At 42.9% G+C, this 25,695-nt stretch overlaps 1 protein-coding gene across 1 annotated transcript in view; it reads left to right on the forward strand.

Annotated features, from left to right (window-relative positions):
- The first annotated feature begins 984 nt into the window (after window positions 1-984).
- The window catches only part of nyap1 (neuronal tyrosine phosphorylated phosphoinositide-3-kinase adaptor 1), a 65,068-nt gene continuing 40,357 nt past the window's right edge, over window positions 985-25,695 (forward strand). Inside the window, exon 1 of the mRNA XM_079507747.1 lies at window positions 985-1,064. Coding sequence (XP_079363873.1) covers window positions 987-1,064 — 78 coding nt within the window. The 5' untranslated portion in view covers window positions 985-986. The remainder of the gene's footprint in view (window positions 1,065-25,695) is intronic.

Below are 25,695 nucleotides of genomic sequence, written 5' to 3' on the forward strand. Positions count from 1 at the left end.
ATTATAGTATATTTGAAATAGGTTTATACATTTTTAAGTAGGCCTACACAACAACTAGATAGAAAAAATAATTCAGTGCTAAATCTATCGGCCCTAGTAAAAAAAATCACACCCGTGTGAACTGAGTGGTGCAAGGTCTTATATAGCCTGATCAGCTGTGGTCTGACGTAATGTCAGTGACCATAGTAACCATGCTCATTTTTTTGGGTCCCATGTACAGGTACACACACGTACAGGTACACACATACATAGACACTTACAGACAAAGCTGGTTGTTGGAGTGGTTTGCACCACTCAAAAAATAAAATATCACACCCGTGTGAACTGAGTGGTGCGGTGACGTCACACACTAACCATAGCAACCATGCTCACATGTACGTGGGGCCATGTACAGGTACACGGGTACAGACAAAGCTGGTTATTGGAGTGGTTTGCACCACTCAAAAAATGCAGTATGTCATAAATACAGTTATCACCTTACTTTGACTGGAAAATAGTCTTTGAAGTGCTTCCACACTGTCCAGTTCCTCACAAATTCGGTCCTCCTGCCCCCTAGTGGAGACAGAATTGAACATGTCCATACAGTTCTTAATAACCATGGTTAATGGCAAGGTGCAACTTGCACATAGACGGCCCATTCATCCAAACAGAAAAGTCCTATCTGGTTGTATTACACAACGTCAAACTCACCAACATTGCAGCTGTACGAAAAGCTTGAATTATTCTCTTTCTATCCTCAAAGTGTTTGTTTCATAAAAATCCACTGTAGACATGTTATGAGTTACTTTCTGTCCTTGCAGGTGATTCTTGCAGTTTGGAAGTGCTCGTTAGATATCACTCAACTGCCCTGCGTAGTACCACCTGTTTTGAATTAGCACATAATGCAGGAGGCAGCAGGACGTTGCTTTACTGAAAACGAGTGCTTCCAAACTCTGATGGCAAGATGGCCGCGGTCTGCAAATGGTCAATAGTAGTGAGAAATAGGAATGTACTTGCCTCTTTCAGGGGTCTTCCAGTCCTTCACCAGCCATATGAAGGATAGAGTTGCAAGTGGCCACAGAGAGGTAAACATTAGATAGACCATCAAGATAATGCAACCCAGTCCTATAAAGGTGAGGATAGTGATTATGTGAAAAGGATGCCAAAAAATGTGTTGATGTAAAATTGTTTAACAGCACTGTAACTGTTACTGTAAAAAAACAGTACAGTTGCATGGCCCATGGTGTAGACTTTCTGATTCCTATTAGTATCCATAGGCCTAATAGCATTGTAATCATCTAGGAAGTATTTGTTATGAACACAATAGTATTTAATTTGGATTCTCACCTAGGAAGAGGAAACACACTACCCATTGCAAAACACTGATGGTCTCCAGAAACTCCTTCCATTGAGTTTTTTCTTTTTGCGTCATTCCAGTGTCCTGTGTGCCATAACATCAATGTCCGTCCATACATCAATAACCTCACGAACTGTCATAATTACAGTTCATATTAGCCAAGTTATAATAGAACGGGTATGACATTCTAGCTCTCATATTGCATAACAAACAGATATGAACTTTGGTTTATAACCAAAGAGCATAGCCTATCAGTTTTACTTCTCCTTAAGAGGAAGACAACTTTTGTGTCACACAGCCACAAAATTAATTAAAAAAGAATGTCTGTGTTAATAAATGTCTATATATCTATATTTCTTACTTGCTTAATTGTTATTAGGTAAACCTATTTTATTGGTTAATTAAGAAACTTATGCAGATGTTAAAGATCACAAATTATTGGCTGAATATGCGTCGGTGTGAACTCTGGCAGTGAGTAGTGCAAAAATAACTCTTACCTTACCGTAGTATCTTAAACCTTATTGTAGTATATGTCCCGTTGTTCTTGGTGGATTCCGGTCTGCCAGTGAGCAGAAAAGGACAGCTACATTCTGGGTGTACTTTGATCAGCTCAAGTGGAACAACTGATAACAAATTCTACCCCCCCATAGTTTGACACAAGAATGCAATGTCAAAGATAAACACAACCAGGCTTATCAGATCTGTATGAAGACTGATTATTAAAAACAAAAATAAAATAAACTGCTGAACAAAATGTTAATTGCTACAGTTTTGCTAAAGATAGTCTTCTGCTTCTCCTTTGCCTTCTGCTTTTATACATTTTGACACGGCTGTTTAGAGAGGTTTGTCATAGCTGGTGTTTTCCTGTACTAATGTGGGGGGGGGTTGAGAGGGGGTAAGGGCGTATGGCAGTATATGGGTGTGTGTGTGGGGGGGGGGTTATATGTTTTGGAAAATTGAAGCTTCCATCCAAGATCCTTGGTCTGCCCTGGAGCCCTGGAGTCTCCTACCCAGTGGGACATAATGAATTGCATTTTTATAGCGCTTTTCCAAGTGCTCAAAGCATGGTTCATTCATTCATTCATACATTGGGAGGTGAAGCGGTGAACAGTCGACGCCAGCGTCCTCACTTCCCACATTCACACACTAACGGTGGCGAGCTCACACCGACCAACTCATTGGATGCAACGTAGGGTTCAGTGTCTTTCCCAAGGACACTTCGACATGTGGACAGGAGGAGCCGGGATTCGAACCGCCGACCCAGGGATCATTGGACGACCTGCTCTACCTCCTGAGCCACAGCCGCCCCAATGCATCAAGGACCTCCCTAGGGACTGAGACACTCGAGAGGCATCCTAACCAGATGCCCGAACCACCTCAGCTGGCTCCTTTCCAAGCGAAGAAGCAGCGACTCTACTCTGAGTCTCTCTCACGTGACTGAACTTCTAACCCTATCTCTAAGGGCCGATTCATACTCCTATTTTACCGCTGTTTCGGCGCTGTAGTGCCGAAATGATTTCGGCTCGTCAGAAATTTTCAGTAGCACCGAAGAGCCGACTTTAGGACGTTACCCACCCCCCCCGAACCTCAAATGACGTCACATTGTAGGCTCTACAGCGCCGAACCGACTTTTATTCGGCTCTAAAATAGGAGTATGAATCGCGCCTAAAGGCGATGCCAGCTACCCGTCGGAGGAAACTCATTTCGGCTGCTTGTATCCGCGACCTTATTCTTTACACTTTACACACTTCATGACCATAGGACGGTGAACGAAGATTGCTCGGTAGACACTAGACTTGATCAACTCTCTTTTCGTCACAACAGTGCGGTACAGCGACTGCAATACCGCCCCTGCAGCTCTGATTCTCTAGCTGATCTCCTTCTCCGTCCTCCCCTCACTCGTGAACAAGACCCCAGGATACTTAAACTCCTTCACCTGGGGTAATGTCTCATTCCCTACTTGGACTGCACAATCCATCGGTTTCCTGCTGAGAACCATGGCCTCAGATTTGGAGATGCCGGAGAAGCTTGAAATGTACAAAAGTATTGGCATCAAAATATAGTTAGTGTACCAAAGTACTCTTAATTTTCCAAAAGTCAAGCTTAAAAGAACAACAGATTTACAAGCTCATACACACCACATTGTAAGTTAATTGTATTTTTTTCCCCCTCCAAAGTATGACATACATAGGGCTTAAGAGGTTAGTTTTGTAGGCCTATTCATAATAGAATCTGCAACGTAAAAAGTAACTAAAGCTGTCAGATGCTGTAATTGTAATAGTCAATAGTAGCCCTACAATATTTGCATCTGAGATGTAGTGGATTTGAAGTAGCCTAACACAAATGGAAATGTATAAAGGTACCTTATAGTTATACTGTGCATTGTACAAGTAGGCTACTATAGTGTACATTATTGTGTAGTACTTGCGGTCTTGAGTAAATATTACTTTAATAGTGACTTTGCGTCACTGATCAGTATTGTTCCTTTAAAATGACTAACAGGCTACGCATCAAACAAACCTGATAAACCCCTCCCCCTTGAAAAAAATAATTTCTCTGCAGAAAGAAATGCATTTTTTTCAAGGGAGAGGTGTTTACCAGGCTAGGCATCAAACACCACCAGTAGAATAATGTTAAATCTGGGAATGCATTTCTTACCAAGAAATGTATTCACCAATGTGTTTGTAAAGGTGTCTACTAACATATCCCACATTGGTTTCTATTCAAACACCCTAGGGGAAGTTTTGACAAAGTTGGGGTACCAAGTCCATTAACAACCAATATTTGTTCTAAATTCTATTATGCTTTGTGACTTGTCAAACCCAGGTTCAGAATCATGAAAAGCCCCTAGTTTGACACGTCACATTCTACTTTAATAAAGTATAATGAAATTGAGAACATTTTTGGTTGTTAATGGCACCCCAACTTTCAGCACCTGCCTAGTACCTACGCCCACCACTTCTCAAAAGTGCCCCGTTCAAAGAGGAACGCCCCGACCATTTGACGCCTGCCTATGCTGTTGTCCATGCCCATGTGTGCAACAGCAACTGTATTTGACTATTTTGATTTGACAGTTGATATGCGTGATATGCGCGCACGCAATCAGGCAATGTGTTTAATGTTCCAATATAGGCTAACGCCACAATAACACACAAGTGGAATTCATAACTCCAGAAAGACGCGGCCAGACTGTTTGCTTTCCGTCCCACACAGACTTTAGGGGGCGTGTCAATCTCACAGGCCATGTGTAGGTTAGCTAATCACGTGAGAGAGAGAGAGAGAGAGAGAGAGAGATTTCGATTCGTTGTTTAAGAAGACTAATTAATGCTGCGTATTTGGTATTTCTACACGTCTTGCAAAGACAATGAAAAATAAGCGTAATCAAAACACCTTAACTCTTGTCCTGGAGGCTGGAGCACCTGCTATTTGCTATATCAACATAGCCTACCTTCTAAATGAAGCCTACGGTGATTTGTAGGCTATGTATAATATTAAAGTTGTCAACTATTGGCGTGCAGCCAGGCACCGACTGAAATGACAAGTCACGGTTGATTGACTTAATTAGTAAAATGTCCAGTCCTGACAGCACTATAGTATTCTATTAAAGTTGATCACAACAGAACCCATTTGAACAGGCAGTGGAATGTGTTGACATAAGGCGACATTCTCTGTGTGTGTGTGTGTGTGTGTGTGTGTGTGTGTGTGTGTGTGTGTGAGACTGTGTGAGTGAGACTGTGTGTGTGTGTCGTCGGCGGGCGGCTCAGTGAAATGATCATCCAGCAGCGTCACAGCATCAGGAATCAAACAACAACCGCTGGCCTCCTCCGCTCAGCTAGGAAATACTGTATGAATATTAATATGAATGCAAATGGACCTTACGATGCCCGCTGTTTTGGACCAGAGGAGGGATATGTTATTTGCGCATGTCTTGCTTTGCTTCAAATGAAATAATGCTTTAATTATTTCCGATGGTCGTCGGGTCATCAGACCGTTCAGTTAACGTTATCTTTAGGTTGTTGTTGTTTTTTTACCTGTGTTTTGTGGGAGAGGAGCGTTTTGTAACGTCGCAATGAATTGCATCATGGTTTTCAATCAGATCGCACCGGGTTCGGCTACACTACGCGAAGCCCCAGTAGTCAGTCCAGTAGCCTAGTACGTGGTGAGTCCACTGCGCGTTTAAATCATAAAAATGGAAGCTCTTTTTATGTAAAAGGAGGGGCGACAATACCATAATATTCGTATGGCTGGCTGATTTCATACATCGTTGCTCTTGACAACATCTGGGGAAAATGATTTTCATGCCTTTCAACCGCGGAGACAGCTGTGTCATCAACATCGGCTACCGGCGTGGTTTTGTTGTTGTCTGATTCGCGACCAGCCCAGGCAACTGGATATCGGGGCATAGTCTCTACCTCTGCGCCAGCCATAGGCTCCCTAGTTACCAAGGTAGGTATTTCTACCTGCATTCATTTCATATTTTGGTCCCAATATAGCCATATCAGTTATTTTAGATAGCAGGTGTATCCCCGTATCAAAATACAAACCAGCTTAATTGACAGCGTAATGCAATGATGATGCGGTAACGTTTGGCCTTATATTTATGTCACACATGAGCCAAAAAAACCCCCAATAAAGGCTGTTCTCTGACAGTCAATCGATCATATTTATTTCCAATGTTTGAAACTATGATCCCGATCGAAACTATATCCTATCGGCAAAAAGGCATTTTTTTACCCAAACACATTCAAGATCAGACGCACAGATTGGTGGCGCACACACACACACACACACACACGCCGTGCCCGTACGTGTCTATCGTAGAATGTATTTTAAGTTAAGTCGTGACAAGGCAAGCCCTATAAATATTTTACCAATAAACAAGAGTCCATCAGCTGGCATGATGCAGGAGCATGCAGCGCATTAGAATCGAATATAGACCATAGTGAGAGCAGTCAATACTATATATGCGCGTGATTAATGAAACCCTTGACATGAATGTGAAGCTGTGTGTGTGGATGTGTTTGTGCGCATGCAGGTGACTGTAGTGTGTGGAGCCTGGAGCGCCTTAGAGGCTTGGAGAGGTGGTCGTCTGGACGTGGCGTGGGCTTTTCCCCCACATCGTTTTAGCAGCTCAAGACAACCATGGCACGATTAACACCGATATGTAACATAAAACGTTGATTGTAGGCTAATGTGTTTCGCGAAGGATTAAAGGGATGTCGATAATAGCGAATAGCAAAATGGTGATGGTGGTGTGTGTTTTTCGGGCGTGACAACAGACACCTCAGACACACACACACACACACACACCACTCGGAATGAACCCACCCACCCCCCGTGTGATCAATGAGCGTTTGGGCATCCATCAAGACTCTTTAAATATCCCTCATCATCATCATATATGCCACTAAAATGCTAACCCTTTCAATTTGCTGTTGTGTGGGAATTGTAGTCTAAATGCACCTGTCTGTGTAGCTTTTACCAGATTCTCTTCCAATAAAAACAAACAAACAAGGAAAACCCTGGCAGTGAAGGCTCTGTATTAGCCTACTACTGTATTTAACCCTTCTGTGACTGCAGATGCAGAACTATGTTTTTCTGTAGGCATACAGACATACTTTCATTCTTCGCCTGTGTCATTGATGCTATAAGCATATTGGCTAGTTTACCATTAGTACCTCTGAAATTAAACTATGTGGGCTACCCACAATTGCCACTTAATTTGACCTTGGAAAAGAATGTGATTGGCATAACCAGACACAATTGGAAACCCAAACAACATTAATTCACTCCAGCAGTAAACAGAAAATACATTTTCAGGTTGGGATACCAATTTCACCCAATCAGGAGAGAAAACTACAGGATAAACATGAATTATTATGGAACTGATGAAACAAATTAACCGAATAAATTTGGAATTGGAACAACAAAAGTGGATTATTTTTCCTGACTCACATGTATTTACTGTTTACTAAAGAGCTGGAGAGACTATACTAGTCCCAAACACTATGATTACAGTAGATCTACTATCAGAATATAGAGCTTGTAACCTTTTAAACCATAAAATAGCACCTTTCAGAAAAATGTTTAAGCCATTTCAATGAGAGGATATTTACTGTCCAAGAAAATGATTTAAGTTTGTTTGACAGTAGCAGAATGAGAGCAGAGTCTCAAGGAAGTGTGGACAGTAACAGTCTGTAGTAACAGTCTGTAGTGTGGACAGTAACAGTCTGCACCTGCATAGAGAGCAAGCTAGGTCCTCACGGGTCTGAGACAGGCATGGTATACAGTATGTTGACATTTTCAGCTAATCGCTCTCTCTCTCTCTCTCTCTCTCTCTCTCTCTCTCCTCTCTCTCTCTCTGCTTTATCCAAGGCGCTTTACATAGCCTAGATTGTGCATTACATTCACCCATTCACACACATTCGTATAGTGATGGCTGAGGGAAACCATGCAAGGCACCAACCTGCACATCAGGAGCAATTAGGGGTTCGGAGTCTTGCTCCAGGACACTTCGACACTAACTCTGTGGGAGCCTGGTATCGAACCTGGTTCCCAAGAGGCCACTCTACCCCTGATCCAATGCCGCCCGAGTATAGTATAGTCAAGTGCATGTCCCTGTCAGGGTGTTCAACAATTATAGCAAAAATACAAAAGTTGAGTGTGTTTGTATATTGACTATGTTTAGTATTTTTGTGTGACATTACGGTATGACAAAGTAGGGCATTCATTTAACCGACAGCAACAAGATATTATTTCTACTACTTCAAATCAGCTCAGCAGTTCACATGCTAGGTATAATTGTGATTGTATAATTGTGTTCTGATCTTTGATTAAAGCAAGAGCCGATCACAGTAGGCCACTCACAAGTTGAGTTAACAGAGACCATCGTGATATATTTTACTGTGGTGGCGTCATCTTGTCCAGCCAGACAGCTAAAAAGGTCTTCACCTACAGTACAAGGTTCTGTAAACTATTTTGTACCTCAAAATTGAGCCAGTATCCTTTCCTTTTCGGGAAAGAGACCCCATATGACCTTGCAGGCACTGCAATGAAAAATGATCACAAAAAGAAGATAATGTCTGAAATTAAGCAATTAGCAATTAAGTTATAACTACATTCAAAGACCTAAAAAGCAAGGTAAAATGAGATAGCCAGAAATAGTTTAACTTTTCCCCCCTGCTTAGTAATATCAACAATTTCAATCCTATACTGTATAATAAGGATGTAATCAAAACCTGTCTGTTCTGCAAGGTTCTGCTCATTACCTTGTGAAATTGAATTTCTCAAGGTAATCTGAAAATCTGAATTTGCACAAAGGCATTGATATTAGCATATGCACAGACAACTCCTATCTTACCCTTTCTCAAAATGTAAGCTGTTATTGTGTAAACACCAGAGATAGAGGGTATGCGCCTACATCATCATCATACCCGGAAGTTATGCGGGAATGCCTTCTGAGTGGCAAAAACTACTTTCTGGCCTTGACAGCCCATACATCCAAACAGAAAAGTCCCATCTGATTGCATTTAACAACGTTAAACTCGATTTGCCACTCAATTTATGCATGTGCATGCCCTCTTCTGTCGTCATGGTTACAGCGCTGCAAGCTATGGGATGATCAAACTGCGCATCCGTGAAGTTACTGTAGCCACCACTGCCACAAGTTAACACACACGTGCTGCAAACTTAGTTCGGACTTTCCTTTATGGCCCGTGTCCACACACACTGCGTTTTATGAACGGGAGGGCGCGTTGAATATCATCTCACGCAGATTCACATTTGCAATGTTCAAATTCAAGTTGTGTTATTAGCACACATAGCTTAGCTCAAACAGCTTAAACATAAACGTGGTTGTGGGAGAGAGAGAAGGCACATCCCCAGTTATGGACTAGTACTAATAATTTGTGTTTACCCCTTAATCAAGAAAGCAAGGTTGAATTCCTTGCTGTTAGGTACCACACAATCATGAATGGTTATATGTTTTTAAAAGACATAACATATCAGCATTTGACATTTTAAAAATCACACTCGTGTGAAGTGAGTGGTGCCTTTCATTACAATGACGACGTCTGATGATGTCAACAACATGACGTCACAGACATTTCGTGCTCAAACGGACATTCGGTCGTGCTCAAACGGACAGACAGACAGACGACATACACACAAAGCTGTGCATTGGAGAGACAGCACCGCTCAAAAAGTGATGGAATTTACACGCTAACATGTTGCATTGCGATAGTAGAGGCGGGCAACACGATGCGTGCTTAGCTTGTAGATCAACACCACAACACTGCAGCACTGCAACAACGCTATACAATGGAAACTAGAGATGCACTCTGTCAAGGTGCTAAACGTCTATTACAACTGCTGTTCTAAATCCTTTAGACCCGTTATTGACCTTATACCAACCTTGAAGCTTACCTTATTTACGTCACCATCAGCAGCCAATAAGGGACCACCATTCTTACCAACATACGTATACATACAAGTATACATACACACGTACAATCGGGTACAATTCGGGAAACCCTGGCATTGGCTGGGTTTCCAAACGCATTTAGTGTAAGACTTGTAGTGCTGCACATGCTCAGATGCCCTCTAGGCCGGCGGGGGCCGGCTAGAGGGCATCTGAGCATGTGCGGCACTACAAGTCTTACACTAAATGCTTTCGGGAAACCCAGCCATTATCTTTTACCCACCCAACATTGAAACATATTACGTCACCATGCATACCATACATACTGTACATACCACATTTGGTCCAGTCGACCACAATACTTGTGCGCTCTGCTTGCGCAAGTAATAAGCTTAAGGTTTTGCCTACTCCAAAGCTTAAGGTGGTGGAATTGGGAGGCATGTCTCTGTAGATTGATTGATTGAAATGTTCCTGTAGAATGGGGTCAATACAACAACTATACAGTATGGGGGAAAAATCACACCCGTGTGAAGTGAGGGGCGCTCTTATCATCATACATCATCTCATTCTGGCCAATCACAATTTGCGTCCTCACTGTTTCGTCCTCACTTTTATCCACAATGTTTGTGTTTACACAAACCCGGAAAGCTGGGCATAAAGAGTTTCGAATACAGTTTCGAATTGCAGACTTTCAGAATTGCAGACGTCAGTAGGTGCTCTTTGAGAGCTCTTTGAGAGCGGTTTTGAAGGAGTCTAGGGATTCACATTTATTAATGGCTGTTGGTAGGGCATTCCACATTTTAGTGGCATAGGAGCGAAATTAATTTGATCTTTTGTTTGAGCCAAATCTGGGTTGCACATGGTTTGTTGAACTCCGTCTGGTGTTGTGAGTGTGGACTTCGTTGACATTAAGGAAGTATTTTGACAGGTACATAGGTATCTTGTTGGTGTAGCGAATCTTGTAGACCAGGCCCATTGCAAGTTGCTGTACTCTGTCGTCAACCCTAAGCCATTCCAGCCAAGTAGTAGCCTGACCAGGGCAGGTAAGGACACAGTTTGTGTCCTTACCCAATGAGGGTAAAGATTACTCCAAATCTGGAATCATACGTCATAGGTGACTGACATTACAGACAGGCCACATTAAGCCAGAGATCCACACGGGAGTCACACTATTATTAGACCCTGTGTTGTTTTCATTTGTAATTTAAATTGTGCTGCTCAGTGATGGATGAATGTAGCTTGGGCTCATGTTTTAAAAACGTATTCTATGCCTGTATGCATTTTCATGCTTGTCTTCATGTTATAGATCATAGATCAATGTTTGAGAAAGAATCCTCCTGTGTGAAGACATTATTTCACATTCCTAGAGGTCACCGTGTAAAACTACACTATATATACAGTTAGGGGAGACTGTGACTCAGGAGGTAGAGCAGGTCGTCCAATGATCCATGGGTCGGCGGTTCGAATCCCGGCTCCTCCTGTCTACATGTCGAAGTGACCTTGGGCAAGACACTGTGCTGGTTGGTACCTTGCATGGCTTCTGCCGCAATCGGTGTATGATTGTGTGTGTGAATGGGTGATTGTAATGCACTATGTAAAGCACCTTGGATAAAGGCGCTATATAAATGCACCATTTACCATTCACCATTTACAGTATAGAGCGTCACAGTCCCGTCCCCTTTCAGAGCGACAAGGGACCCAGGAAATAATTCCCCATTCATTTTCCCCATAGACATTTCAAAAAGTATTTATTTAAAGACCTGTAAGCCTCAGACAAAGCCAACTCGGATCGTGACAAATCATGACAACAAACACAATTTTTTGGGCCGAACAAATAATTAGAAGAAAAACAACAACAAAGTGTTGTAACCTGCCCCGCCCCCTTGTACAAACAGGGTTTTCTTTAGGTTTATGATGGTCATGATGGTCAGTTTTAGCACTAGCAGTCAAGCACCCTGTTTTGTTTTAGTTTGTAGGTTGAGAAAGTGATATGGCGGTCAGGGACAAAGGTGGCCAGCAAGTCATCAGTGGCTTGTCTCTGACCTACATAGTGTCTCTCCAGTCCCCATATATGCTGTTCTGTTCAGGTTCCATTCTAATGCTATTTGAATTGCTTTTCAGTTCTCAGCTTAGCCTATCCTTTATATGTAGTCTGGAGAGGTTTATCAATCGCAATCAATCGGGTATAGTTGACAATTGAACACAATATTGTAGACTCTGGTATTATTGGTTAAAGGAAAATCACATTTATATTATAGTACAGGTATACATGTATTAAAGGGATAGTTCAGATTTTTTGAACTTAAGTTGTATGAAATACTTGCCATTAATATAGTGCTTGCAACTGTATTAATTGATTGCCCGAGTCCCATGGTGGGAGTTCTGCTCTTGTTTTGGTCAATATTAAGTAGTTCCGGTCATTTTGTGGGGGGCACTGGGGCCACGCAGTAAAAGTAAATTAATCCACAAAACGAACGTAATTTGTATTGTTGACCTATTTCTAAAATATTAGTGCGACTTTCGTTCAACTTTGACCCCTCTATCACATGGAACTATTTTTTGGGCGTAGTGATATGGACACAAAAAACATAGTTCTGTGTGATAGAGGGGTAAAAAAAGAACGAAAGTTGCACTAATATTTTAGAAATAGGCCAACAATACAAATGACGTTAGTTTTGTGGATTAATTTACTTTTACTGCGTGGCCCCCAGTGCCCCCCACAAAATGACCGGAACTACTTGATATTTCACCAAAACCAGAGCAGAACTCCCACCATGGGACTCGGGCAATCAATTAATACAGTTGCAACCACTATATTAATGGCAAGTATTTCATACAACTTAAGTTAAAAAAATCTGAACTATCCATTTAAGGTGGGTCTGTGATAGCATATATACTTTTAGTATAATTTTTTCAATTTCAATTTGAGCCACTTATTCTATACTTATTCTGAGTCAGAACTCAGAATAAGCTATTTCAGGTGCTATAATTGATTGTTAAAATGCTATTTTCTCATTCTATATTGTTGCCCTGCCATCTGTCCTATACCCAACCAACCAACTACAATACAGAAACTGCCTGAATGAATTGCCCTGCAATCAAGTCACCCATTATCATCTGTCATTTCCCACAGTTCCTTTTCGTTTATCATACTCAGCATTAATGCATAGCTAATAAGAATATGAATTGCTCATTCAAACCCCACTACCGAAAAGCTTTCAATTATGTCTTTAACGCCAATGAAAGCCATGCATATTGCAGATACATACTGCCTACAGTATGTCATTCACCATTTTACCCTGTCCACACCTCACAGTGCAGACACCTAGCAGTATAGGTTCCATTCTCCAGATGGGTGGAATGCTCAAGGAAGTTCTATAAAGGGCGAGGTTGCGTGACGGCAGACTGCTGGGCGAGCGCTGGTGCTTTGGCATGGGGGGGTCAGATGATCAACATATGGAATGAATTCTGTACTGTACTGGCCATATATGGAGCGTGTCTTGAGTTTACAGGGTTTGATGAGGTCAGATCAACATATATGGAATGAATTCTGTACTGGCCATATATGGAGTGTCTTGATCAACACATGGAATGTCAGAACAGGTCAGCTCCATATATACCTGTATATGGAGATCTAAGGGTGGCAATGGGGGCAGTGTCTTGAATGTACAGGGTTTGATGAGGGCCCAGGTAGGGCCGGGCCTTAATTGTCGGGCCTGTTGAGAACTCTAGTTTTCGCCGGCTGCCGGGCGAGGCTGCACTAATAACTTTGGGGCGGGCCCATCTAGAGTTTGAATGGTCAAAAGGGAGACATTGAAGAGGAAGGACGGGTCAAGTTCAACATATGGAATGTCAGAACAGGTCAGCTCCATATATGGAGATCTAAGGGTCGCAATTAACCAGCAATCACATACAGGACAGGTATGTAACAAGACACGGCATAGGGGAGTAGGTGTTTACTGTATGTTCAGTATAGGAACTACACAGTTGCTTACTGGCTTCTAGTGAAATTGAAAGTACTAAAGCTAAACCACATACTCAGAAAGTTGCCTTCCTTTCCTGTTCTCTGTTAAATTACCCTCATCTGAAAACACAGGGGGTAATCTATCAAGTAGGCTACACCAGCATCTTAAGCATGGCACCAGGACCTGATTACTATAGATTTTACCATCTGTGTGTTTATTGTAGTTGCATCATCCAAAACACTGGCTAACTATTTTGTGTAAAATAAAATCACACCCGTGTGAAGTGAGGGGCGCTCTTATATCATCGTACGTCATCATGGATCATCTCATACTGGCCAATCAGAATGCCTGTTGCCACAAATTTACATCATATTTGGTGGACATTTGACCTAATTTCTTCTTTCATTGTCAATGGCAAATTAATGAGACGTGTGTGGTCAAAAGCTGTATGAGGCGCCCCTCAAAAAAACATACAGTTGGAGGCCATCGATATTGTCCTTTTCTTTTTGCTGAGGTTTGCGTGATCTGCGCAAAAGGACAGTTAACCCATTTTGGGCGGGAACCCCTTTTGGTGTTTTAAACTATGTTATAATTTAGCTATTGAAAAATAGCAGATCTACAAGCTCATTTTAGAGTGGCGCGCTACGAGCTTGTAGGTCTGCTATTTTTGAAAAATCGTGAAAATATTTATTTCAGAAAACTGGAGGATTTAGAAGGATTTTTTAGAATTTTGAGGTCAGGCCTAAATGGGTCAAATGATAAGGGACAATATCGGTGGCACCCAACTGTATGTTTAACTTCAGACTCAACTTCCACACAGCTGAATCACTGTAACACAATGGACCACAATGGAATCAAGCGTGTGCTGTGGACGTTTTAACTAATGGGGCTATGGCACGTGCACGCGCTTTGCGAGTGATCAATAATTGAAATTCCATCTTTTATGTAGGCCTATGTATTAACGAACAACATTCTGTATATGAAATTGTATTCTATTTACTTGCATAATGGGGAAACCTTCGTGTTGTCATAATTATGCATTTACCTTGCAAACATCACCTCTGTAATTTAATGAGTTCATGAATCCATCTGATATCCAACTCTTTAGACTAGGCTACTTTAGTTTAGACACCTAGAGTAGGCTAGATCGACACAATGGACCGTCACCATTGATATGCATCCAATGTCCATTCCTGTTATTTCAAGCTGTGACACTCGGCGTCGATCGGCAGGTTTTGTTAGCGAGGAGTGAAAACTGCGAATGGCTGTGCGGGCTTGCGTGCATCTTCAAAACTACCAGAGTGGCACCCTGGATATCCCCAAACCGACAGCTCACCTCTGGAAACAAGCTTCGGCTTTTTGTCAGGTGAAACCTGACCTAACATCACCCCTGAAATGTACGCGACTTACCGCGACCTATAGTCAACTCCAGGGTTGCCAAGTCCGCTTATTTCTAGCAAAACTTGGATTGTTTTTTTCCCCCACAGTTGCTTGCCTGGTTTTTGGAGGTTGGTTAGCTTATTTCTGTCACGACAGTTGCCAACACTGGCAACAACCCATAACATCCCATCGACTGCACGGCATGAACAGTCACTCACAACATAATTCTAGCCATGTGGAAATTGACGCCAGAAACCAGGCATGTGGACAATAAACCCCACGCATCAACGTGAACGGCATGAAGAGTCACATTGACGCCAGCAACCAGGCATGTGGACAATAAACCCCACGCATCAACGTGAACGGCATGAAGAGTCACATTGACGCCAGCAACCAGGCATGTGGAATATAAACCCCACGCATCAACGTGAACGACATGAAGAGTCACATTGACGCCAGCAACCAGGCATGTGGAATATAAACCCCACGCATCAACGTGAACGACATGAAGAGTCACATTGACGCCAGCAACCAGGCATGTGGAATATAAACCCCACACATCAACGTGAACGACATGAAGAGTCACATTGACGCCAGCAACCAGGCATGTGGAATATAAACCCCACGCATCAACGTGAACGGCATGAAGAGTCACATGGACACCAGCAACCAGGCATGAGGAATATAAACCCCACGCATCAACGTGAACGACATGAAGAGTCACATTGACGCCAGCAACCAGGCATGAGGAATATAAACCCCACGCATCAACGTGAACGGCATGAAGAGTCACATGGACGCCAGCAACCAGGCATGTGGAATATAAACCCCACGCATCAACGTGAACGGCATGCAACAGCAGCAAGCAACAACACAGTCAGATGGAAAATAAATGACGCACATCAAACGTGCGCGATGCGAATGCATGTACAGACAGACAGTAGGTGGGTTTCCATCAAAACATTTCGAAAATAGGAAGCGAATAAGTGAGTAATTCGAAAAAAGAAAAGCGTATTTTTCTTGTTTCCATCCACTGACAAAATGCACTTCTTTGGAGATATTAAATAAGCAGTAGGCCTAGATGGCGCTATTTTGCCAGTCAAGTGAGACGCGCAGAGAGGCGCATATTATCTCACATTTATTTTACCGTTTGATGTCTGAAATCTGATAGCATCTGCATCACACACTACAGGATAATCTTACACGATTATTTGATCATGTCACACACACACACACACACACACACACTTCTCTGATTTGTTCTTCACCACGGTGCATTTGACGTTCTTTTAGGCTATTCAAGTTGGTCTGCTGTCCAGATTGGCCACTGGGACAGGCTGTCTTTCAAACAGGCTGTCTGTTAAATAAATAGGCGTGTGTTTTTGTCTAGACAGGGGCTGGTATAGTTTCGTTTTCAAAGTACAGGGACGATCGGGACCCCTGCCCTGCGACTTGACAGTAGCCTACATTTCCATTTTGACTAGTCTCCTCTCGGCCGTTTCGTTCCGAGCTGTTTAGGAGAAATATCATCGATCTAACTTCATGATCAACGGCGAACGCCCTCACCGGGGAGAGCAAAAGAGCCTCAGCCTGCAGACAGAGGCTTCGAGACTCGAGTGTGTAAATTTAATAATTTATGTATCCACATCCCACCCACCCTCCCGTTCGATCACTCCACAAGTCCACTATACTCACCATCGCGTGTGTTTTTTTCTTTTCCAACTGTTAAAAGCGATATAATGCGAGTTCAATGCTTTCTAATTAGAAATATTTTCCGCAAGTGTTTCCATAACCCATTTGCGCATTTCACTTTTTCGATATAGCCCCAAAATCCGCCACCTTCTAGCGAAAAAGTGTTTTTGCGAAAAATGCAGACTTATGCGCATTTTGAGGTGTTTTCATCCAGGAGATTTTGCGAAAGAACCTTAATGCGCAAAAAAAAGGCTTTATGGAAACGCACCTAGTCACACTACCTCCTCTCTCTCAGTGAGTGCAGTCATATTCCTCCTCCCCGACCCCGCACCCCCCTCTCTCCCTCACACATACAGGTCAGCGCATCCAGGGGGTGCACTAGTACAATTATTTGACGCGTTTGCACAACGGAGACAGCGCGCTCACCTGACAAATATCACTATGTGATCATTTCTCGTTTGTGTATAGTCCATGTTGGTGTTTTCTAAATTGATGACACTTTTGTAGTTAAGTGTAATTTAATAAACTATTATTTTTTATTTTTTTAAGATATTTTTTTTGCGCCTTACGCCTTTTATTGGTTTTTGAAGGGACAGACAGTAGGCTGACAGGAAACGGGAGAGAGATGGGGGAAGACATGCAGTAAAGGCCGTGTCGGGCTCGGGAGTCGAACCCGCGGCACACTGCGACTGGATTACCAGTCGGGTGCCCAGATGGTTACGCCACCGCCTGGGCTAATAAACTATTCTATTCTAAGTATTCTACTTGCATATAAATTGCCAATAAGTCAGTATGTGTACATGCATTTAGCCTTTGATACTAGTGACAGTTGAGAGACAGGAAATGTGGAGAGAGAAGGTTCTGGCCGACCTATATGAACTCACTGCACCCATTTGATATGCACCCAAACACTTTAGTCATGGACACGCCCCCTTGAGTGGACTTGTTCATGAAAGAAAAAAGCGATCCTCAATAACTGCAGTCATTTTGTGAAGAGATGTTTGGGTAGCACCCATCAAGTAATAGTCTCTACTGCAATTTTGTAGATTGTAAATATGGAAAACCTAATTATTTGCAGTTTCCGGGATGTTCCACCATTAGGCTCTAGGCCGTTTGGCTCCTCTGGTTGATGAGGTACTTTGGTACTTCAAATTCTCTTTTCTGCATCAGTGTTTAAAATGAGCTGAAACACAAGTAAGATCCAATTTAGAAAATCACTTGTGACTTACTTGAATGTACTCAGTCAATTATCACCTTTTTTCAGCCATCAAACTCACCAAATCCTCACGTTCAATGTCATAGAAGCCGAATGCACCGGCCCAAGAACGTATATGACTGATGTGACAGTCAGTCACAAACACAATACTGGACAATATCCCTCAAAGGCATAAGACTATCTTGTTGAGCAAGGAAGAAGTGCATGTATAGTTGGGTGCCACCGATATTGTCCCTTATCATTTGACCCATTTAGGCCTGACCTCAAAATTAAAAAAAAATCCTTCTAAATCCTCCAGTTTTCTGAAATAAATATTTTCACGATTTTTCAAAAATAGCAGACCTACAAGCTCGTAGCGCGCCACTCGGTGGCGCGCTATGAGCTTGTAGATCTGCTATTTTTCAATAGCTAAATTATAACATAATGTTTAAAACACCAAAAGGGGTTCCCGCCCAAAATGGGTTAACTGTCCTTTTGCGCAGATCACGCAAACCTCAGCAAAGAGAAAAGGACAATATCGATGGCCTCCAACTGTATAGAGCAAAGCTATGCTTCTATTTCCAGGAAGTAACCAATCCATGGGGACCTCTGTGATGCATTTATTTGATATAAAGGCATAATTCACCCGATACGGTTGCGCAAAGACCCGCGCAAAGACTGCCCCCGCATGCCTCTGATTGGCCCCCCTCCTAGTCCTACTAGGCTACTAGTAGTAGTACAAGTAAGAAGTATCCGCAGGGCGGAGCATTCTCACCTTCTGCTATAGCTAGGAAACCAATTCTGGCAGCCAACTTGCTAGCATAATAGTCTAATTATTAGACTATGGATCCACACCTCCTGGGTTCGAATCCTGCTGCTGCTACTACTTGTCCAACAACCGCAGACTAGTTTTTTTTTGCCGATAAAGTATAGTTTTAGTTTAGACCACGACGGAGGGGTGATGTCTCTAGATAAAGTATAGTTTTAGTTTAGACCAGGACGGAGGGGTGCTGTCTCTAGATAAAGTATAGTTTTAGTTTAGACCAGGACGGAGGGGTGCTGTCTCTAGATAAAGTATAGTTTTAGTTTAGACCAGGACGGAGGGGTGCTGTCTCTAGATAAAGTATAGTTTTAGTTTAGACCAGGACGGAGGGGTGCTGTCTCTAGATAAAGTATAGTTTTAGTTTAGACCAGGACGGAGGGGTGCTGTCTCTAGATAAAGTATAGTTTTAGTTTAGACCAGGACGGAGGGGTGCTGTCTCTAGATAAAGTATAGTTTTAGTTTAGACCAGGACGGAGGGGTGCTGTCTCTAGATAAAGTATAGTTTTAGTTTAGACCAGGACGGAGGGGTGCTGTCTCTAGATAAAGTATAGTTTTAGTTTAGACCAGGACGGAGGGGTGCTGTCTCTAGATAAAGTATAGTTTTAGTTTAGACCAGGACGGAGGGGTGCTGTCTCTAGATAAAGTATAGTTTTAGTTTAGACCAGGACGGAGGGGAGCTGTCTCTAGATAAAGTATAGTTTTAGTTTAGACCAGGACGGAGGGGTGCTGTCTCTAGATAAAGTATAGTTTTAGTTTAGACCAGGACGGAGGGGTGCTGTCTCTAGATAAAGTATAGTTTTAGTTTAGACCAGGACGGAGGGGTGCTGTCTCTAGATAAAGTATAGTTTTAGTTTAGACCAGGACGGAGGGGTGCTGTCTCTAGATAAAGTATAGTTTTAGTTTAGACCAGGACGGAGGGGTGCTGTCTCTAGATAAAGTATAGTTTTAGTTTAGACCAGGACGGAGGGGTGCTGTCTCTAAATAAAGTATAGTTTTAGTTTAGACCAGGACGGAGGGGTGCTGTCTCTAGATAAAGTATAGTTTTAGTTTAGACCAGGACGGAGGGGTGCTGTCTCTAGATAAAGTATAGTTTTAGTTTAGACCAGGACGGAGGGGTGCTGTCTCTAGATAAAGTATAGTTTTAGTTTAGACCAGGACGGAGGGGTGCTGTCTCTAGATAAAGTATAGTTTTAGTTTAGACCAGGACGGAGGGGTGCTGTCTCTAGATAAAGTATAGTTTTAGTTTAGACCAGGACGGAGGGGTGCTGTCTCTAGATAAAGTATAGTTTTAGTTTAGACCAGGATGGAGGGGTGCTGTCTCTAGATAAAGTATAGTTTTAGTTTAGACCACGACGGAGGGGTGCTGTCTCTAGATAAAGTATAGTTTTAGTTTAGACCAGGACGGAGGGGTGCTGTCTCTAGATAAAGTATAGTTTTAGTTTAGACCAGGACGGAGGGGTGCTGTCTCTAGATAAAGTGTAGTTTTAGTTTAGACCAGGACGGAGGGGTGCTGTCTCTAGATAAAGTATAGTTTAGACCAGGATGGAGGGGTGCTGTCTCTAGATAAAGTATAGTTTTAGTTTAGACCACGACGGAGGGGTGCTGTCTCTAGATAAAGTATAGTTTTAGTTTAGACCAGGACGGAGGGGTGCTGTCTCTAGATAAAGTATAGTTTTAGTTTAGACCAGGACGGAGGGGTGCTGTCTCTAGATAAAGTATAGTTTTAGTTTAGACCAGGACGGAGGGGTGCTGTCTCTAGATAAAGTATAGTTTTAGTTTAGACCAGGACGGAGGGGTGCTGTCTCTAGATAAAGTATAGTTTAGACCACGACGGAGGGGTGCTGTCTCTAGATAAAGTGTAGTTTTAGTTTAGACCAGGACGGAGGGGTGCTGTCTCTAGATAAGGTGTAGTTTTAGTTTAGACCAGGACGGAGGGGTGCTGTCTCTAGATAAAGTATAGTTTTAGTTTAGACCAGGACGGAGGGGTGCTGTCTCTAGATAAAGTATAGTTTTAGTTTAGACCAGGACGGAGGGGTGCTGTCTCTAGATAAAGTATAGTTTTAGTTTAGACCAGGACGGAGGGGTGCTGTCTCTAGATAAAAGTGTAGTTTTAGTTTAGACCAGGACGGAGGGGTGCTGTCTCTAGATAAAGTATAGTTTTAGTTTAGACCAAGACGGAGGGGTGCTGTCTCTAGATAAAGTATAGTTTTAGTTTAGACCAGGACGGAGGGGTGCTGTCTCTAGATAAAGTATAGTTTTAGTTTAGACCAGGACGGAGGGGTGCTGTCTCTAGATAAAGTATAGTTTTAGTTTAGACCAGGACGGAGGGGTGCTGTCTCTAGATAAAGTATAGTTTTAGTTTAGACCAGGATGGAGGGGTGCTGTCTCTAGATAAAGTATAGTTTTAGTTTAGACCAGGACGGAGGGGTGCTGTCTCTAGATAAAGTATAGTTTTAGTTTAGACCAGGATGGAGGGGTGCTGTCTCTAGATAAAGTATAGTTTTAGTTTAGACCAGGACGGAGGGGTGCTGTCTCTAGATAAAAGTGTAGTTTTAGTTTAGACCAGGACGGAGGGGTGCTGTCTCTAGATAAAGTATAGTTTTAGTTTAGACCAAGACGGAGGGGTGCTGTCTCTAGATAAAGTATAGTTTTAGTTTAGACCAGGACGGAGGGGTGCTGTCTCTAGATAAAGTATAGTTTTAGTTTAGACCAGGACGGAGGGGTGCTGTCTCTAGATAAAGTATAGTTTTAGTTTAGACCAGGACGGAGGGGTGCTGTCTCTAGATAAAGTATAGTTTTAGTTTAGACCAGGATGGAGGGGTGCTGTCTCTAGATAAAGTATAGTTTTAGTTTAGACCAGGACGGAGGGGTGCTGTCTCTAGATAAAGTATAGTTTTAGTTTAGACCACGACGGAGGGGTGCTGTCTCTAGATAAAGTATAGTTTAGACCAGGACGGAGGGGTGCTGTCTCTAAATAAAGTATAGTTTTAGTTTAGACCAGGACGGAGGGGTGCTGTCTCTAGATAAAGTATAGTTTTAGTTTAGACCAGGACGGAGGGGTGCTGTCTCTAGATAAAGTATAGTTTTAGTTTAGACCAGGACGGAGGGGTGCTGTCTCTAGATAAAGTATAGTTTTAGTTTAGACCAGGACGGAGGGGTGCTGTCTCTAGATAAAGTATAGTTTTAGTTTAGACCAGGACGGAGGGGTGCTGTCTCTAGATAAAGTATAGTTTTAGTTTAGACCAGGACGGAGGGGTGCTGTCTCTAGATAAAGTATAGTTTTAGTTTAGACCAGGACGGAGGGGTGCTGTCTCTAGATAAAGTATAGTTCTAGTTTAGACCAGGACGGAGGGGTGCTGTCTCTAGATAAAGTATAGTTTTAGTTTAGACCAGGACGGAGGGGTGCTGTCTCTAGATAAAGTATAGTTCTAGTTTAGACCAGGACGGAGGGGTGCTGTCTCTAGATAAAGTATAGTTTTAGTTTAGACCAGGACGGAGGGGTGCTGTCTCTAGATAAAGTATAGTTTTAGTTTAGACCAGGACGGAGGGGTGCTGTCTCTAGATAAAGTATAGTTTTAGTTTAGACCAGGACGGAGGGGTGCTGTCTCTAGATAAAGTATAGTTTTAGTTTAGACCAGGACGGAGGGGTGCTGTCTCTAGATAAAGTATAGTTTTAGTTTAGACCAGGATGGAGGGGTGCTGTCTCTAGATAAAGTATAGTTTAGACCAAGACGGAGGGGTGCTGTCTCTAGATAAAGTATAGTTTAGACCAGGACGGAGGGGTGCTGTCTCTAGATAAAGTATAGTTTTCGTTTAGACCAGGACGGAGGGGTGCTGTCTCTAGATAAAGTATAGTTTTAGTTTAGACCAGGACGGAGGGGTGCTGTCTCTAGATAAAGTATAGTTTTAGTTTAGACCAGGACGGAGGGGTGCTGTCTCTAGATAAAGTATAGTTTTAGTTTAGACCAGGACGGAGGGGTGCTGTCTCTAGATAAAGTATAGTTTTAGTTTAGACCAGGACGGAGGGGTGCTGTCTCTAGATAAAGTATAGTTTTAGTTTAGACCAGGACGGAGGGGTGCTGTCTCTAGATAAAGTATAGTTTTAGTTTAGACCAGGACGGAGCGGTGCTGTCTCTAGATAAAGTATAGTTTAGACCAGGACGGAGGGGTGCTGTCTCTAGATAAAGTATAGTTTTAGTTTAGACCAGGACGGAGGGGTGCTGTCTCTAGATAAAGTATAGTTTAGACCAGGACGGAGGGGTGCTGTCTCTAGATAAAGTATAGTTTAGACCAGGACGGAGGGGTGCTGTCTCTAGATAAAGTATAGTTTAGACCAGGACGGAGGGGTGCTGTCTCTAGATAAAGTATAGTTTTCGTTTAGACCAAGACGGAGGGGTGCTGTCTCTAGATAAAGTATAGTTTTAGTTTAGACCAGGACGGAGGGGTGCTGTCTCTAGATAAAGTATAGTTTTAGTTTAGACCAGGACGGAGGGGTGCTGTCTCTAGATAAAGTATAGTTTTAGTTTAGACCAGGACGGAGGGGTGCTGTCTCTAGATAAAGTATAGTTTAGACCAGGACGGAGGGGTGCTGTCTCTAGATAAAGTATAGTTTTCGTTTAGACCAAGACGGAGGGGTGCTGTCTCTAGATAAAGTATAGTTTTAGTTTAGACCAGGACGGAGGGGTGCTGTCTCTAGATAAAGTATAGTTTTAGTTTAGACCAGGACGGAGGGGTGCTGTCTCTAGATAAAGTATAGTTTTAGTTTAGACCAAGACGGAGGGGTGCTGTCTCTAGATAAAGTATAGTTTTCGTTTAGACCAAGACGGAGGGGTGCTGTCTCTAGATAAAGTATAGTTTTAGTTTAGACCAGGACGGAGGGGTGCTGTCTCTAGATAAAGTATAGTTTTAGTTTAGACCAGGACGGAGTGGTGCTGTCTCTAGATAAAGTATAGTTTTAGTTTAGACCAGGACGGAGGGGTGCTGTCTCTAGATAAAGTATAGTTTTAGTTTAGACCAGGACGGAGGGGTGCTGTCTCTAGATAAAGTATAGTTTTAGTTTAGACCACGGCGGAGGGGTGCTGTCTCTAGATAAAGTATAGTTTTAGTTTAGACCAGGACGGAGGGGTGCTGTCTCTAGATAAAGTATAGTTTTAGTTTAGACCAGGACGGAGGGGTGCTGTCTCTAGATAAAGTATAGTTTTAGTTTAGACCACGGCGGAGGGGTGCTGTCTCTAGATAAAGTATAGTTTTAGTTTAGACCAGGACGGAGGGGTGCTGTCTCTAGATAAAGTATAGTTTTAGTTTAGACCAGGACGGAGGGGTGCTGTCTCTAGATAAAGTATAGTTTTAGTTTAGACCACGGCGGAGGGGTGCTGTCTCTAGATAAAGTATAGTTTTAGTTTAGACCAGGACGGAGGGGTGCTGTCTCTAGATAAAGTATAGTTTAGACCAGGACGGAGGGGTGCTGTCTCTAGATAAAGTATAGTTTAGACCAAGACGGAGGGGTGCTGTCACTAGATAAAGTATAGTTTTAGTTTAGACCAGGACGGAGGGGTGCTGTCTCTAGATAAAGTATAGTTTAGACCAGGACGGAGGGGTGCTGTCTCTAGCGAACTCGAGCCACGAGAGACGCCACCGAGTGCACGAGTTGCCGTGTCAAACGTTGCAAAGCCAGCCCTATGTTCAAGTTGCTCAGCCCTATGTTCAAGTTGCAACCTGATATGGATAGAATAGTAAATGATTAGCCCCCCCACTCCCCATTATTCCCACCACAGACTCGTAGTAACCTCGCGTCAGTGTCGGAGGACAGTCTGGTAACCACCCGAGTGGAATAGTATGAGAGTGACGACACTAGCGTTGACTCCCATTGTAAGTAACAATGGAATGCGGAAGTGCTCATTCTATCTCAATGGGATAGTTCCAACGTTTGGAACTATAGCCCATAGGCACCCGCTTTGCGGCGTGATCAAAGCGTATCGCCGCTCTCTTACTATTCCATTCGGGTAACCACGGAGCAAAGACCGGCAGTATCGGTAGGCCAATCAGAGGCAGGCAGGGGCGGGTCTTCAAAATCCCTATCGGATTTTGAATGGCGCGATATAAAGATGTGTTGGTTAAGCATCACCGTGTCCCCCAGGAAGGTCGGTGGCTGTAAACACAGAAGTAGGCCGCTTATGACCGATCCATAGTTCTAGTATATCTAGTGTACTGTACTGTACAGTATGAGTTGAATGAATACCAGCACTCATTTGTTTTTCCACGTCCACTGATGCTGCTTGTGCCCCATACATGCTGAACATCCAGGCTGCTCTCGGGTTTCCTTATTCCCACTTGATTTTCTCTATCTCTTCCCTTCTTTTGCACTTACTGATGCATGAACAGACTCCAGCAGAGCAAATAAATTGTCTGTCATTCCTTGCAGAGGGTGCATCTGCCTCAGACAGTGGAGGTGCTGTGGTCCATCTGCAGATACAGGCCTTGCTGTTTGTTTTTTCATCTTGTTTTTTTTCTTCTTTTTTTCAGTGTCAACTATGACCTTTCCCAACAACATGTTCAACATTTTCACGTGCACACAGTGGCTGCTTGAGAGCGAGTGAGAGCATGCATGCCGGCGTATGTTCATGCGTGAATCTGTAAGCCAATACGTGTTCATGTATATGCTAAGTGCACTGGGTCACCTTGGTTACTGCAGATTCCAGCAAGAGATGATGAAGCCAAGGGCAGACTGGGTTGGGGAATGGAGAGCGGAGTGGACTGGGCTCTTATTTTGAAACCACAGGGAGACAGATAAGGGCCGCACAATTTTCACATTCATTTACATTGTGATACAATATTCAGTGCGACTGCAGCTGTTGCCATTATGTTCTACTCATTATACATACATTT

This window comes from Electrona antarctica (assembly GCF_951216825.1).
Source record: "Electrona antarctica genome assembly, chromosome: 8".
NCBI classification, from domain to species: Eukaryota; Metazoa; Chordata; class Actinopteri; order Myctophiformes; family Myctophidae; genus Electrona; species Electrona antarctica.